At 44.2% G+C, this 16754-nt stretch overlaps 1 protein-coding gene across 7 annotated transcripts in view; it reads left to right on the top strand.

Moving 5' to 3' along the window:
- Positions 1-16754, top strand: part of CNOT4 (CCR4-NOT transcription complex subunit 4) — a 218867-nt gene that overhangs the window by 184944 nt on the left and 17169 nt on the right. For 4 of the 7 annotated variants that reach the window (XM_082255049.1, XM_082255046.1, XM_082255048.1 and 1 more), the window contains one exon: positions 14641-14853. The exons of the other annotated variants lie outside the window; for them this stretch is intronic. In XM_082255049.1, coding sequence (XP_082111175.1) covers positions 14641-14853 — 213 coding nt within the window. The remainder of the gene's footprint in view (positions 1-14640; positions 14854-16754) is intronic. 7 annotated transcript variants of the gene reach the window in all.

Raw genomic sequence — 16754 nt, 5'->3', positions numbered from 1 at the left:
AATTTTAATTCCTTACCTTTTTGATAACCGTATTGATTATGTCAAGTTAGGTCTAGTAGAGAGGGAATACCTAAAGACTTGACTAAAGACTTGATTTTGAAGAATAAATGTGGGGTATGCCTCTTTAGTGTAAAATTTTTTTTTTTTTTTTTTTTTTTTTTTTACAAAAATTTGAACAGGTGCTGATGAAAACTACTGAACTAAAATTTAAAGAGAATCACATCAGGAATTTATATCAATTTTTGCTGCTTCATTACAAAGGCCATTGTACCAGATTTGATTTCATTGCTTGAAACCCACTCTATTGCATCCACATTGTGTACAGCAGTCCTACCGAAATTACCATGTGCCTAATTGTCCAATTCATATATTTACATACACAGTGCCTGCCTTAACAAAGCACATGTCCGACCTATGTCCTCCCAAAACCCCTCTTCCCTATGCTCAAGGAGAAACTTTTGGAAACCCAATGAACCGTCCCAGTGTAGCAATACCCTACACTGTGCCAGATCAATGGTATGAAATGCAAATATTCTAATGTTTTTGTCTTTTTAAATCATCGATTTGCGCATATTTCATCAGCGGAAAAATGTACAGCCTAGTAGTTTGTTGGCACAATACTTTTTTTTCTATGGCTATATTGCCAATTGACTGTTGTATGGTATGTGGTTTGTCTAAGAGGATAGCTCTGAAATTGCACCTTCAAAAACAAGTAGCAGCACAGTGTGAACTACCATGTTTGTATCTTGTCAACCAAACAGTGGTTGCACCCAATCAGTTGCAGCCAGTGTACGGTATTCTGACAGCCAACACGTTGTGAAAATACAATAGCTGCAGCCACGGTTAGATTTTTTTCAATTGAGCTGTATGTCAACTTTAGCCCCTGTGTACTCCATAATGTAAGAGAACTGCTCAGACCTGCCCCTCTCTTCCTCTGCAATACAAGTCAATAGAGTACACTTGTGATGAGGGATGTGGCTGTTGCTCAAATCTGCCAGCTCTGAGCAAGTCAGAATGAGGACTGGAAGCAGCATTTTCACTAAGATATTTCAAAGCATTTCCCAGCAAAATTCAGATTCTAATGTGGGGATGCAGGATTATAATTCAATAAAAAGGTGTAAGATTTCAGTTAGTCTTTGACCACTTGCCGACCAGCCGCCGTAGTTGTACGGTGGCAGATGGGGTCTATTACGCAAAACGACGTACCTATACGTCACTTCATGTAAAAGACAGTGGGGGCGTGCGCCAGCAGAGGGGAATCCTTTTCAGCGGGTCTGCTGGTCGCGAACTCCGCTGGCCACTTGTGATCACTCCCCATGGAGACAAAATGGTGGTCTGCCTATGTAAACAGTATTGAGTCCATCCCTAGGAGCACACTTAACCCTTTGATCGTCCCTGATGTTAACGCCTTTCCTGCCAGTATCATTAGTACAGTAACTGCATATTTCTCTATCGTTAATTGACAGACGCGGCTCCATATTCTTCTTAAGCATTGGGTTATGCTGCCCCCTGCAGGAGTAGGACATTAGGAAGGAAAAACCTCTACCAATCCTATGGGGCAATCCACTGTTATTCTGGGGGAGAAGTCTCCGGTCTTTAAAGACCCTGTTGATAGGATTGAGACTCCTTTTCCTGCCACTTACATATGATAGTGGGCTCAATACTTACACCGGTCTTCATGATCGCTCTAGTGTCCCAGACAATTACGGAATGGGCAAAGCTCTTTAAGAGTGATTGGGAAGCAAGACCGCTTCCTCCTGACTTTGCCGAACCGGTGGACAAAAATGGTCCAAGGTTTAAAATTTATATATGTGATGCATCTTCATATACGGCCCCCCTTGCCGCTAGAGTATCCGCGGTAGGGGTAACCATGAGAAGTATGGTGTGGCTAAAAAGCTGGTCTGCGGACCAGGCTTACAAAAAGGATCTGTCAGACCTGCCCTTTACAGGGGATCGCTTAAATAGTGGTTCTTTGGATGAACTTATAAAGGATCTTACTGGTGGGAACAGTACTCTTCATCAATCTGCTAAGGGCAAGGCACCTCGTCACCGATGTGGTCCCTCTTTTTCCGCATACAAGAGGCCCTTTCGTGGAGAAGGATCTAAAACTTTTAGGTCATCTGGGGGTTCCTAGAAGATGTGGCCGGGTAAGCCGAGAGCAGGCCCCTCCAGTTCTGCAGTTAAGCCCTCTTCTGCATGAAGGGGCTCCCTAACCCATAACTGGGATGGGGGGGGGGGACATCTTTGTTTCATTCTGGAACCATGGACCTTCTTGATTCAAGACGAATGGGTCCCGGAACTGATTCAGGTCTTGACAGTCGGACAGATTCGTCGGACAGATTCTTCCCACCCAATCTACCCTATCTCCAGACCGGTTAAGGGATCTACGAGAGGCGGTACAAGATTTACTGTCGCAAGGGGTGGTTGGGCTGGTTCCCTCTTGGAAATGCTTTCAGTGGTTTTACTCAAACTTGTTAGCTGTGCCCAGAAAAGAAGGCAAGTGCATCCTGTCTTGGACCTCAAGGCTCTGAACCACTTTGTGCAGGTACAGAAGTTTTGAATGGAGTCCATTCGCATGGTAGTGGCGTCCCTACACCAAGGCATACCTTTACATCCCTATTTATGCTGAACACCTGCATTTCCTTCGCTTCGCTGTGGGCGAAGAGCATTATCATTATGTGGCGTTACCCTTTGGTCTCGCCTACGCTCCCAGGGTCTTCACCAAAGTGTTGGTTCTGGTATTGACATTACTGTGACAGGGGGGAATTGCTGTACTGGGGTACCTGGACGATCTCCTCTTAAGAGCAGACTCCCATTCAGCCCTGCTGGCCGACCTAACCATCACTGTATGGCCTCTGCAAGAGTTCGGCGGTTGGAACTTCAATTTCCATAAATCCTCCAAACTGCATTATCTGGAACTGACTCTGAACTCCTCATCAGCGAAGGTGTTTCTCCCTCTGGACAAACTGCAAAAATTGCAGAGTATGGACTTGCATGCGAGGGCTGGGCCTGATGGTGTCTACATTCGAGGTGGTTGCATTTACACAGTTCCACACAAGACCTGTGCAAAGAGAAATTCTTGTCAAGTGGAACAAGTATCCAAAATCTTTGGACATTCTGATCCTGCTGAGCCAAAAACACGGGAAATGTTCTGCTGTGGTGGCTCCGCTCCCTGGCTATATGCCAGGACACGTCATTCCTTCCCCTGTATTGGACTGTGGTTACCACGGATGCCAGCATGTCCAGTTGTGGGGGGGGGGGGAGGTTTTGGAAAGATGTATGTCCAGGGGACCTGTACTCTAAAGGAGTCCAGACTACCGATCAATATTCTGGAACTCAGAGCAATAAACCTTTGCTTGATTCACTGGACAAATCACCTTCAAGGGTATCCGGTCTGGATTCAATCAGACAATGCCACTGCCGTGGCTTACGTCAATCATCAAGGGGGCACCAAGAGTGTCCTGGTGGCTCGAGAGGTGGCTGAGATCCTAATATTGGCAGAAAACTTTGTTCCAGCCCTATCCGCCGTGCATATTCCCGGAGAGGAGAATTGGCAGGCGGATTACCTAAGTCGTCAGGTGTTGGATCAGGGAGAATGGTTCCTTCACCCAGAGGTGTTTCACCTGCTGTGTCTGGTGGGGGACTCCCGATGTGGATCTGTTGGCCTCTCGGCTCAACAGGAAAGTGCAGAAGTTTGTGGCATGGGCAGACGCACTAGTCGCTCCTTGGAACACAGCATCAGCTGATCTATGCATTTCTCTCTCTAAAACTGCTGTTGAGGCTTTTGCGCAGATTAGAGGTGGAAGGGATTTCAGTCATTCTGGTGGCTACAGACTGGCCTCGCCGGTCTCGGTACACCAATCTGGTGAGATTGGTCGCTGATGCTCCTTGGAGTCTTCCTCTCAGGGAAGATCTGGTGTCTCAAGGGCCGATCTTCCGTACTGCTTTACAGTCGCTGGCCTTAATGGCGTGGCTGTTGAAAGCCAGGTATTGAAGGATTGGGGTCTTTCTGACTCTGACAGAAAATTTACCTCCTCAGAAGATTTATCATTATACATGGAAATTGTACATTGCATGGTGTATTGGGGTCTTTCTGACTCTGACAGAAAATTTACCTCCTCAGATGATTTATCATCATACATGGAAATTGTACATTGCATGGTGTAACTCCATTAAAGTGCATCCGTGCTTATTTTTAGATGCTCAAATATTGGCTTTCCTCCAAAGAGGGGTTGAGCAGCGGTTGGCCTTGGATACTATAAAAGGCCAGGTGTCGGCTCTAGCGGTGTTTTTTCAATGCCCTTTAGCCACGTATTCTTTGATTCGCACTTTTATTCAGAGTGTTCTCCACAAGGCTCCCCCGATATGGTCCCCGTTACCAGGGCCGGTGCTAGGCTATTCTGTGCCCTAGGCAAGACCAGCTACTTGCGCGCCCCCCCCCCCCCCCCCAAATAAATAAACTTCAAAATGTCCATATTTTCCTATACTCGCAGCACACTCCATGCATTCCCCATACTCTCCCCCATATACTTGCATCACTCGCAGTGTGTCAGAAGGGGGTAGCAGTGTGTCGGGGGGGGTGACCAGTGCCCCCCATCCGATGCAGAGTGACCAGTGCCCCCCATCCGATGCAGAGTGACCAGTGCCCCCCATCCGATGCAGAGTGACCAGTGCCCCCCCATCCGATGCAGAGTGACCAGTGCCCCCCCATCCGATGCAGAGTGACCAGTGCCCCCCCATCCGATGCAGAGTGACCAGTGCCCCCCCATCCGATGCAGAGTGACCAGTGCCCCCCCCCATCCGATGCAGAGTGACCAGTGCCCCCCCCCCCCATATCCAATGCAGAGTGACCAGTGCCCCCCCCCCATATCCAATGCAGAGTGACCAGTGCCCCCCCCCATATCCAATGCAGAGTGACCAGTGCCCCCCCCATATCCGATGCAGAGTGACCAGTGCCCCCCCCATATCCGATGCAGAGTGACCAGTGCCCCCCCCATATCCGATGCAGAATGACCAGTGCCCCCCCCCCATCCGATGCAGAGTGACCAGTGCCACCCATCCTAAGAAGTGACCAGTGCCCCCCATCCGATGCAGAGTGACCAAGCGGGAACTATGGCGCCCCCCCTTCTCCAGTTTATGGTGCACCCGCCAGCATCGTCCTTGCAAACCGGGGACGTCTGGTCACCCTAGTGTGTAGGGTGGCAGCAAGGCTAGTAGGGAAACCAGCAGCCATTGCTGCGCCCCCTAAGCAGCAGTGCATCCTAGGCGGCTGCCTAGTTTGCCTAGCGGGAGCGCCGGCCCTGCCCGTTACCTCCATAGGATCTTAATCTGGTACTGTCAGTTCTTCAGAAACCTCCTTTTGAAAATGTTAGGGAGATGCCTCTGCTTACACTGTCATAGAAGGTAGTCTTTTTAGTGGCTATTACCTCTGCGTGCAGAGTGTCTGATTTGGTGGGCTATCCTGCTAATCACCTTATCTGGTGGTCCACAGAGACAAGGTGGTACTTCGACCTAATCAGTTTCTTCCTAAGGGGGGTCTCGGATTTCCATTTAAATGAAGACGTGCTGCCTTCATAATGTCCTAAGCCCAAGCATCCTAAAGCATTTTCCTTGCATACCTTGGATGTGGTTAGGGTAATCAGGGTTTACTTGGCAGCTACTGAGCCTTTTGGAAAATCAGACTTTCTTTTTGTCCTCACAGACGGACCTCAGAAAGGATTGGTTGCATCTGCTGCGACCATATCCAGATGGATCAGGCAGACAGTGGTACAGGCGTATTCAGTTAAGGGTCAGGTTCCACCTTTCCCTATGAAAGGCTCATTCTACTAGGGCGCTGAGTGCTTGGGCTTTTCGCCATCAGGCCTCAGTGATACAAGTTTGCAAGGCAGCAACTTGGTCGTCTGTGCACACATTCACACAATTCTACAAGGTAGATGTGTTGGCTTTTTCTAATGCTTCTTTTGGCCACAAGGTTTTGCAGGCTGCTGTTTAAAAGAGAATTTATTCTCTTTGAGGGTGTATGTAGTTTCTAGGTGAGCTCCAGTTGTTCCTGGTTAAGCTCCATGTTACCTGTTTGGCTAAGTTTAGCCTCTGGGAATTGGGTTCTTTTCGGGGTTGTTTTCCCCACCCCTCATGTTAATACTGCTTTGAGACTTCCCAATGGTTAAGAAGAATATGGAGCTGCGTCTGTCAATGAACGAATAGAGAACTGGATTTTTGACTTAACGTAAAATCCTTTTTTTCTTAAGTTCATTGAAAGATGCAGCACCTGTCCCTCTATATATGAGTTGGGTTGGATTTATTTTCTTATTGACACTGCTTTCAACATAACTGAATGCCTATAGCAGAGTGAGTGGGTGTATATACCCTCAGGGACTGCCCCATAGGCGTGGTAAAACTTTTTCCTGTCTAGTGTCCTACTGTAGGGGACAGCATATCCAATTAACTTTAGGGAAAAGGATATTACAGTAAGTCAAAAATTTAAATTTTTTAGCACCGATCGCTGTAAAAATGTCACTGGTTCCCTCAAAAGTGTCAAATGTCAGTTGGGTGTCTGATCTGTCTGTCGCAATGTCGCAGTCCCGCTAAAAATCACTGATCGCCGCCATTACTAGTAAAAGTGAATAAAAATTACATAAATCTACACCCTAGTTTGTAGACGCGATAACTTGTGCGCAAACCAATCAATATATACTTATTGGGTGTTTTTTTTTTAACCAAAAATGTGGCAGAATATATATTGGCCTAAATTTAATTTAAAAATTTTTTTTTTTTTTTATTGGATGTTTTATAGCAGAAAGTAAAAAAAAAAAATTTATTTTGTTTATAGTGCAAAAAATTAAAAACTGCAGAAGTGATCAAATACCACCAAAAGAAAGCTCTATTTGTGGGCAATGGTCAGTAAGTCCTATCGCAAAAAATGGCCTGGTCATTAAGAGGTTAAAACCTTCCGATCCTTAAATGGTTAAATAAAACCAATGGCCTAAGCTTTTTTGTTCGTACTTCTCTTGTGGGTCACTAGAGTGCACTCTGGTGACCCAGAATCACCTGACAGCAGGCAAAAGACATCCCAGAGGTACCCCGGGCTCTGGAAGGATCCCAATAATAATGTCAGAATCGACTCACAAGTTGTGACAGGCAGCTAGCTCAACCTCTCAGCGCACCGCTAAGAGCCTGAGCCAGTCGTTTCCACCCCATGTTCAGCCCGGCTCACCAGTGAGCAATGAAGGGGCAGGGCAGAGAGCGAGGACTTATTCACCACTCTGCTTCAGGAAGACTGAGAATTGAGCAATCAGCGGTCATGTGACCACTCAATTATCTGGTTTAGAGCCAGCAGGAGACAGCTGCAGCATCACACTGATGCTGCACCAGGGAGGGGAGTATGTATGTTTGTTTTTGCATTCCCACACTTCTCTTTGATGGCCTTGTGCACACTTGGCTTAAAATATGCACAGACTTTTACAGACGTTTGGAGTTTTTTGGAGGTGGGGGGTTTTCAGCCTGTAAAAGTACCTAGAAGTTTGCTGGAGTATTAGGAAGGGCATTTACAGGCTGAAAGAGAGTTCAGGAGAAGAGCTAAAGAGCGCAAAAAAACTCTGAACATGCCTGAACATATGTTAATGCATTCCAATGGCCAGAATAATGCTCAGGCAAATCGAATCTAACGCTTGATTCGCCTCAACACGCATGCAATACGTGGCAGCTTTTCTCCTTCAAGGCTCGTTCACACCACATGCAGTGTAATGCTTTGTTTTTGTTTTGTTTTTTTTTTTCTGCATCAAAAACACATGCCAAGTAGGTTGTATGGGTTCCAATGGCATAGTTCATACCAGTGTGTTTCAATTCCAGAAAAGAAGTACAACATGTTGTTTTTATCCTGCGCAGAACTGTACTGGAACACAGTAAAAAGCATCAAAAATGCCCCCCGAATGTCAGAACTCTGGGCTTCTGGCATTCAGAGGGGCTAAACGGCCTACATGCATAAGGCCTAAAGCAGAATTCATGTCCACTAAAAAGTAACGAATCAAAGTAAATACTTATAAATTGCTAGTTAACTTCTGCTCTATCAAAATGCATGAAAGGTAAAGCAAGGACACAGAGATGTATACATATCTTGTGGTTTTAATGAGTTAAAAACAATGCATACACTTCGATTTTGACAAGCAGCAATCTGCATACAGATATGCTGGTGACACAGGCACAAATACTGGCCAGATCATGCTGGATGCAGATAACAAGCCAGAAATGATGGGCAAAATCCAAACACAACCTTCCACAGCACTATCGGTATGTCACAGAGCTCAGCACAAAGCCCAAGTTGTGGATGAGTTTACAGCAGGCAACGGGTTTCCGGACATCTGCCCCTTTTTCAAAGCTGTCTAATGCGATTACATTTCACACTTTTAGTACACAAATTTGTGAGCAAGGTAATGTCGAAACACTGTGTCCCAAAACATTTTGGGAAACTTAGCAAATCAACAGATGGCCTTAAAGGGGAGTTCCAGTAATTTTTCCAAAAATTCAAAGTTGGCAACTACAAAAACTGTAGCTGTGGACTTGAGAAAAAAAAAAACACTTGTGTGTCCCAGGATCCAGTATTGTGCTCACATGAGGGGTGCCAGCATCTTAATTGTTGGCACCCGGTTGCTATATGTCCCAGAAGATTGCGGGGGGAAGGGGAACTTCCACTTGAATCGCCTAGGTGATCTGAGCGGAAGGGGAAGCTGGTACTCGTAAAGTTTGGGGTTATCTAGCTCAAGGGTAACCTTCTCCAGCGAGTACAGTCCACTCCAGTAATTTAGGGGTTTTTGGCACGTTTTTATTAAAGAAAGTTTAAACAGAATTCCAGAAAATAAAATCAAAGAGTTTCCCTCACAGGGGGGTTTCACTATTAACAAAACTAGATATCTGGTCTCTTGGCTCTTATTTGCAAAGAAGTCGACAATCCGCCTCCTGGCGTATACATACAGCCATACCGCTCAGGCCTTCCACTTCATGCCCTTGTCTGTCTCCCAAAGACCATTTTCTCGCCAACGCTCTTTCAATAGATTGGGTCTCTGTCATTTCCATTTGCAGACATGCACCCCTCTGGCTTCTCCCTTGCACACCTGGACTCCCCGAAATGGTGGAGCCTAGAACCATGGTCAGGTTTCTACAAAAAGACCAGCACACACCTGAACAACTAGTGTGCCAATGGTTCTGAAAACCAGGACCCAGGATTGGAGATTCCATCCTACCCCGATCTCCAAGAAATCTCCAGGCTTTACGTCCCCAAATAGATTTTTCTAAACAATGAGGAAACTGAAAAGCCAATTTCCTCCCAATTAAGCAAACCCCTTAGAGCCACTCAACCTGCCTGGTTGTGAATTCTGGGTTAACATCACCCTGGTGGGGCATCACACTGTCAAAACCAGGTACCCGCTCCCCAAAGAGTGAATGCTGACATTCGTCCCTGGGCTTGTAAATCGAATACACCCAGGTTAAAGTCACAGAAGCAACAGTGCTGACATGTTTTAAGCCACAAATAGCCTTACTTATAGCAAGCTATGGCTATGAGTAAGGCCAATGGTGGCTGAAACATGTCAGCACTGTTTCATCCCTGTCTTTTACCTGGGTGTTTTAATAAAGAAGATTTACAAGCCCAGGACAATACAGATTACAGTTATTAGTGGGATGTCATAAAAGTGGTGCTACTGTACAAAGGAGGAGATGTCCTCCTTCCCCTACTTTTTTCTTCATTTTTTTTAACCAGGAACTGGACTTAAAGTAGAGCAGTTCTATTCCCAACCCGATCCTCCCTCTCTCCTCCGGTTAGCCCTTTTTTTTTTGTTTGACTAAATGCAGCTGGAAGAAGGGAGGAACCCAAAGCAGGACTAGTAGGAGCCACGCTGGTCTGTGCAATGATGGTCTCTGCCCCTTAACCACTTGCCAACTGCCGCACGACTATTTACGTTGGCAGTCAGCCCCTCACAGGCAGGGACCCCCATCCCCCCCCCCGCGCGCGCGCGTGTGACCGGCGGACCCGATGTCCGCCGGTCACTCGGCGATCGTCGGTGCAGAGGGAGAAAGGCAGGCGCTGATGTAAACAAGCCGCCTATCATTCTCCCCTGTGTAGAAACAGTGATCATACGGTTCTACTATGTAGGACCGTTGATCACTGTTCCTACACCTCAAGCCACAGCCAATCACAGTTAGAATCACGCCCCTAGGGACACACATAACCCCTCCCTCTCAAAAAAAAGTTAACCCCTTCACTGCCAGTGTAATTTTACCGTAACAGTGCATATTTATAGCACTGATTACTGTAGTAATGTCACTAGTAACCCCAAAAATGTCAGTCAAGGGTCCGATCTGTCCGCCGCAATGTCGCAGTACCGCAAAAAAATTGCAGATCGCCGCCATTACGCGTTAAAAAAAATCTTTCCCTTTGTTAGTAAATGCGATAACTTTTGCGCAAAGTAATCAAAATATGCTTTTTGCGATTTTTTTTTTTTTTTTTTTTTTACCAAACATATATGTAGCATAAAACAAATTGGCCGAAAATGTTAAAAATTTTTGATTTTTACATTTTTTTGGGGGGAATTTCATATAAAAAAATTTGAAAAATATTGTTATTCTTGCAAAATTGACGCTCTTTTTCTGTTTATAGCGCATGATCAAAAAATCGCACAGATGATCAAATACCGCCAAAAGAAAGCTCTGTTTGTGGGAAAAAGGACTTCAATTTCGTTTGGGTACAGCGTTGCACGACCGCGCAATTGTCCATTAAAGTCACGCAGTGCCGAATCGCAAAATAGGTCCTGGTCAGGAAGGGGGTAAAATCTTCCGGGGCTTAAGTGGTTAAACAATTATAGGAGCAAATGGCCTTCTAAGATGGAGGTATGGAAAGCCTAGCATGTCTGCATGTCTTTAGGTAAAAAACGAATTATCTAGGGCAAACCCATAAAAACACAGGTATGCTTTCCACTGTATAGCTAACAGAGTCCTACACAGGCCTGCAATGCTGACGTGTTTTAGGTGCCTTTCCACCCTGCTACCACATCATTGAGAAGTTGCAAATATGTGTTTAAAATATCCCATTATCAAAGATCCAAATGTCTCACAAAAAGGTAAGACGAAACGTCTTATTACTCCAGTGTTTTCAAAGCCTGGGTATACTTATGCCTAAAGTGGGTTTGAACCCTATGCAAAACAAGAGGCCACCACTTCCCTCTAGTGTTTGGACCTCCTGAACCTGTTTAGTGACCTGGGTTGTTTTATGCGATTTCAGACACCAGGCTTTGGTTTCCCAGGTTTGAAATATTACTACCTTGTCCTCCATCCATCCTTTACAGAATTATGTGGGGTGAGTGTGACTACATCAGTGGATGCCAGCTATGGACATAAGGTCTAGCAGGCATTAATGTTGCATCTCTGTTCATTTCAAAAACTTTGTTTTCTGTTGGGTGTCCTTGCCTGCCTTGTTTGCATTTCAGCATTCCACACATTAAAATTTGAAATTGAAATGCGGTCATAAATGGGATTTTTGTACACGCTGTCAAATCCTTTTCTTTTTGAGGGACACAGGAAGTCTTAAAGTTGAAGAGACTGCTGTGGCAAGTAGCAACCAATGTATTAGTCACTGCTATTACAGTCTAGTCTTCTGTATCCTGTGCCGAGCGACTTCTCAAGGGGTCCCTCACTGCCACCATTCCCTAAACGTATTGTATTTTTTCCCATGATTACAAGGTGTTTTCTGAACATGATTGAGATTGTGATATCAAAACCACTCCTCTTCATCTTGTACAATGAGAACACTTGTATAACACATGCAGTAAAACCTTGGATTGAGAGTAACTTTGTTTGAGAGAGCGTTTTGCAAGACCAGCACATATTTTTTTTTTCTTTTTTTTTTTTTTTTTTAAATAAATTTTGACTTGGTAAACAAGCGATGTCTTGATATAAAAGTAGCGTCATGTGACAACTGAGTATAAAAGCCTTTAAGTGTAGCAATATGGTTACATTTAATGAAGGTACAACATTTAGCAACTCACTTGATGATTAAAACAGGCACATCTAAGTATGCAGGCAACTAGGGTAAAGCTGTCCACATAGACCTTCCTCCGCACCACCATCAACATCATACCTTCCACACTGCACCCCACAAGTGCTTCAAGCCTTGCTTTCACATCGTTCTGCTGCAGGGTAGTCTTCCCAGTCACGATTGCAGACTGATGGCAGTGAGAGCCGGAGGTGCAGATGATGGTCTATCTAGACCGCTTTATCCCAGATGGCTGTGTACTTAGATGTTCCTCTTTTAATTATCAACCATGTGAGTTGCTAAATGTTGTGCCTTCATTAAATGTAACCATATTGCTACACTTAGAGGCGCCTCTCTTCTCTTTTATACACTGTAGCTCCTGCTGGATTTTCCTTCAAATCCCCTTGTGGAGGCTGCCATTTGTGGCTGGATATTTTATGGATACATAACTTCGCATCACATTGCTATAATCTTTTTATATGGACTATAAACTGAAGGACTTATGAATAAATGGTTGTGGAACAAATCATCTAAGTTTCCATTATTTCTTGTGGGGAAATTGGCTTTAATATAAGAGTGCTTTGGATTACAAGCATGTTTCTGGAACAAATTATGCTTGCAATCCAAGGTTTTACTGTGTGTTGTGGGAATGGTAGCAGTGCTAAGCAAGCACACTACCCCAACCCATCCCCCAATGGTTACTATGCAGAAGGGAACTCGCTGGGCACAATACCTGGAAGATATTGTGATCACTGTTGCAGTGGTGACTACTACAGTGATTGTCACCTGCCACAGCTGTCAGATAACTGAAGATATGCATATCTGCAGATATGCATTTATACTTTGTTCCAATGTAACTTGGCAACATAGATCATGCCTAGACTTCGGGCGGCTGTATCCCTAAAGAAAAAAAAATGCTCCTGTTCCTTCAAAGCATAATCTTTCTATTTTATGTGGTAAAATACCTGGTTGATTGTGCCTGTTCCTGTGTTTCCCTATGTGTACAGACCACAGTATTCATGGCTGCTGATATCCATGATGCCGTGGTCAGTTTACATCCCTCTATCATCCTGCTGTGTGTTCAGTGTCTCCCTTTCATCCCCACCCCCCGCCTGTCAGTACAGTAGTCTGTGTTGAGGGCTGATCTCCTCCCCTCCTGCCACTATTCCACTCTATCTCCTCTGTTTTAGGAAGCTATGTTAAGTACAGTGTGTCAGTTATTTTAAAATTAGAATTCTAAATACCTTCTTGGGCAGTGCTGCTGTTCCCTCCCTCTGCATGCTGGCATACATCAGAGGGGAATCCCAGCCCCTCCCGCTGCTCTCCTTAGATCGGGGAAGGAGAGCGGATGGAGGTCATGTGACCGCAGAGCTGTGCAAAAAGGTATTTAGAATTGCAATTTTTAAAACTGACACTACGTTATATCTTCCTAAAACAGAGGGGATAGAAGTAACTTGTCAGTGATCACTTCAGCTCCAAACCTTCAGGTTATACTGCTGCTTACAGAATGATTTGGCACTGTGTAAATCTTATACTCCGGTAGTTCATTGGAGGACACAGTGCCCTTCATTCCTTGTGTGTGTATATATTATATATATATATATATATATATATATATATATATATATATATATATATTTTTTTTTTTTTGTTTTGATTTTGTTTTTTAATGGGCCTGTTTTTCTCTGGGAAAGATGTGCTCCTCCTTTGGTTCACTGCTTGCTACTTCAGAGCTTCTTGAGCAGGTGTAGTGGTAAAGACGCTAGGGGGGGGGTTGCAAGAGGTGTCCAAACCTCTTGCATGCAGCAGCATATGCCCACATTGAAGCTGAGCCCTATGTCTTCCAGTGAACTACTGGAGAAAAAAAGATGTTGCTTTACTCTAGAAAAAAGGTATCTGTGTTGGAAATCCATTATTAAAATATCTGGTTTCACAAGGAAAAATAAGATTGAACACGAGATCATACAAAGATGATCGTGCAGTCAGGTGAAATTGCTTTTTGGATATTTTGACCCCATTCGGATATTGGAATACAATAGCCCAGCAGGACGATTTGTCCTTTGGCGCTGTATATCGTGGATAGAGAATTTTTTTTTGTTTGTTTTTTCAGCCTATAGTGTGTGGCTAGCTTTAGCCCCTACATTTATATACATTTATATACACCGAAAGATATTGCTGACTATAGGGGTTAGTCTCACTTGTAAGGGATTTCGCCTGTTTTCAAATGAGGTTTCAGTATATTCTGCATCACTGCCTGGATTAGTCTCCTTGCCCCAGTTATTATATTTAAATCATATGCATGACCTTACTGCCACAACTGCACAACTTCATTTAGGTTTTTCTTGGGACTTATGATAGTTCTTTCACTCCGATATGTTTAGTAGCTTGTGTGAACTTTGCAGTTATTTCATTGTTTTAGGTTTTTTTTGCTTTTGCGTTTTGACTATTTTTAGAACGCACTTTTAATCCAAAAACCCTATTGCAATCGGTTAACAAGTTAAAACGGATTAAATTTAAACCACATTATTAAGCAAAAAATATTAATGGAAACTTTATCTTTTTTTTTTTTTTCTTTTTTTTTTTTTCTTTTTTTTTCTTTTCATTTTGGATAAATCAACCAGACCACAGCAATTCAATAGAAAGTATAAATATGAAGGAATGGCAGGATGGTCTTAGGGCCCTCCTGCCCAACATAAACATCAACTTTGGTGGGCTCCCCAATGCTTCTTCCCCTTCCAACGCTACCCACAGTGCACCAACGTCCAACACTGCCACAACAAACAGCCTGAACTGGGACTGCCCGGCCAGCTGGATGGATCCCGCTATCATTACAGGTAACTGCTTCTCCCTCCTTCCCCTGCATGCCCATTATAAAATTCACTCACCCCCTCTGCCCAGACAACTACAAGACAGCCATTTAATCAGCATCTGCAACCAAGCCCATGTTCCCTTGTAAGTTTCGATTGCAGTGGCAGAGGCACCCAAGAGAATCATTCTGATATAAAAAATTTAATTCCAATATTTTTTTCCTTCCTGAGTAATTTGGTGAAATCATTGGGTAGCATAATAAAGCATCAGTATTTGTGCCACAATGAGGCCAATTGATTGTGATCTCTGTAGCAATACTCCACATTTGTGCAGAATGAGATGGACTGATTGGTTTAAATATCCATCAAGAAATGTAAAACTGAATCTTTCATGTGTTAGAAGTAATTTTTTGCATTTTCCTATAAAGTAGATCAAAAAACAATTGCTAAAATTTCATATAAGCTGCAACGTGTTAAAGTTGATCCAGACAGGTTCAATCTTAAATATGCAACTTACATTAAGATAATGCCCAGTGTTGCTTGTTCATGCACTTCTTCCAGTTGTATTCTTGGTTTGTCACTCAGCTATGTTCACCCAGGGTGGAGACTACAAGCAGCCATGCCAACGCTCATTGCTCTTGCTTGGTCCACTGTTGTTACTATCAGGAATTAGATCCAGAGCAGCTATTAAATTCTTTTTGGCACTGGCTCTTAAGCCAGTGGTTCAATTTCAGCTGGTTAAGAAATTATGATTTAGATCAAGATTGCATGGGTTGAATCCTGTTTTCTTAGGTCGCTTTCGTTTTGCAGTTTGGTCACAGCACGCATTCAGGGTTACCTGAAGTTTCCCATGGTCTTTCTATTATGTCCTGCAACTTTGGTACATTTTCTGAAAGTGCTCCAAAGATGTAGCATGCTGGACTTTTAGTGCACTTTCAGAAAACACACCAAAAACACAGGATATAATAGAAAGTCTTTAGGAAACCATGGGTAACCTGCATGAAAACTGTGGGTGCATTGGGACCTTACTATTTTTATGCCTCCTATTAACATCCTCTGTGAGCTCCCAAACCTCTTTCCCCCCTCACTTCTATATTTGTTTGAAACGAGCTGTACATGTTGAGGTCATGTGCACTGCTCTATGCACACTACAAATCCCATAGTTGCTAGTTCCTAAAATTACATTTTTCAGCCAGCCTTTCACGTTAGGCTTGGTGGAGAGTTTGCATGTGAGATGAGCTGACCCTTTGAATGGATCTCATAAGGAGGTTCCATCACACTCCGTGCATCTGTTATTTAGAAATGTAGATATAACCCCACCTCCACCTTACCCCCAAACTGCGTTAATATTATTCAAAATGTATATAGCGCCAACAGTTAGGGAGACAGTACAGTTACATTACAATAAAAAAACAAGAGGGTTAAAAGGGCCCTGCTCATAAGAGCTTACTATCTAATAGGGTGGGGTGGTACAAAAGTTAGTACTGGGGGGTGAGCTGATGGAAGAGTTAAAACTTCAGCTGTTGGAGGCGGGATAGGCTTTCTAGAAGAGGTAAGTTTTCGGGGATCACCTAAAGGTGGCCAGAGTAGGAGCTAGCTGGACAGATTGGGGTAGTGTTCCAAAGCATGGAATGGAAGAGGAGACGTCCTGGAGATGAGCATGGAAGGAGATGAGAGCTAGAGACCAGGTTTTGGGAAGAGCAGAGAGGATGGTTTTGGTGACATTTGGAGACTTGATTGCTGATGTAGCTCGGAACAGAGTTGTGAATGGCTTTGTATTTTGGTTTTATTTGCTGGGCAATTGGAAGCCAGTGGAGGGTTAGCAGAGAGGGGTGGCAGACACTAAGAGGTTGGTAAGGTAGAAGAGTCTGGCAGGAGCCTTCATGATAGACTGAACAGGGGATAGCCTATGGAGAGGTAGGCCTAGA

The sequence above is a fragment of the Pelophylax lessonae genome (assembly GCF_965119305.1).
Source record: "Pelophylax lessonae genome assembly, chromosome: 4".
NCBI classification, from domain to species: Eukaryota; Metazoa; Chordata; class Amphibia; order Anura; family Ranidae; genus Pelophylax; species Pelophylax lessonae.
This window is presented reverse-complemented; position numbering and strand designations above follow the sequence as displayed.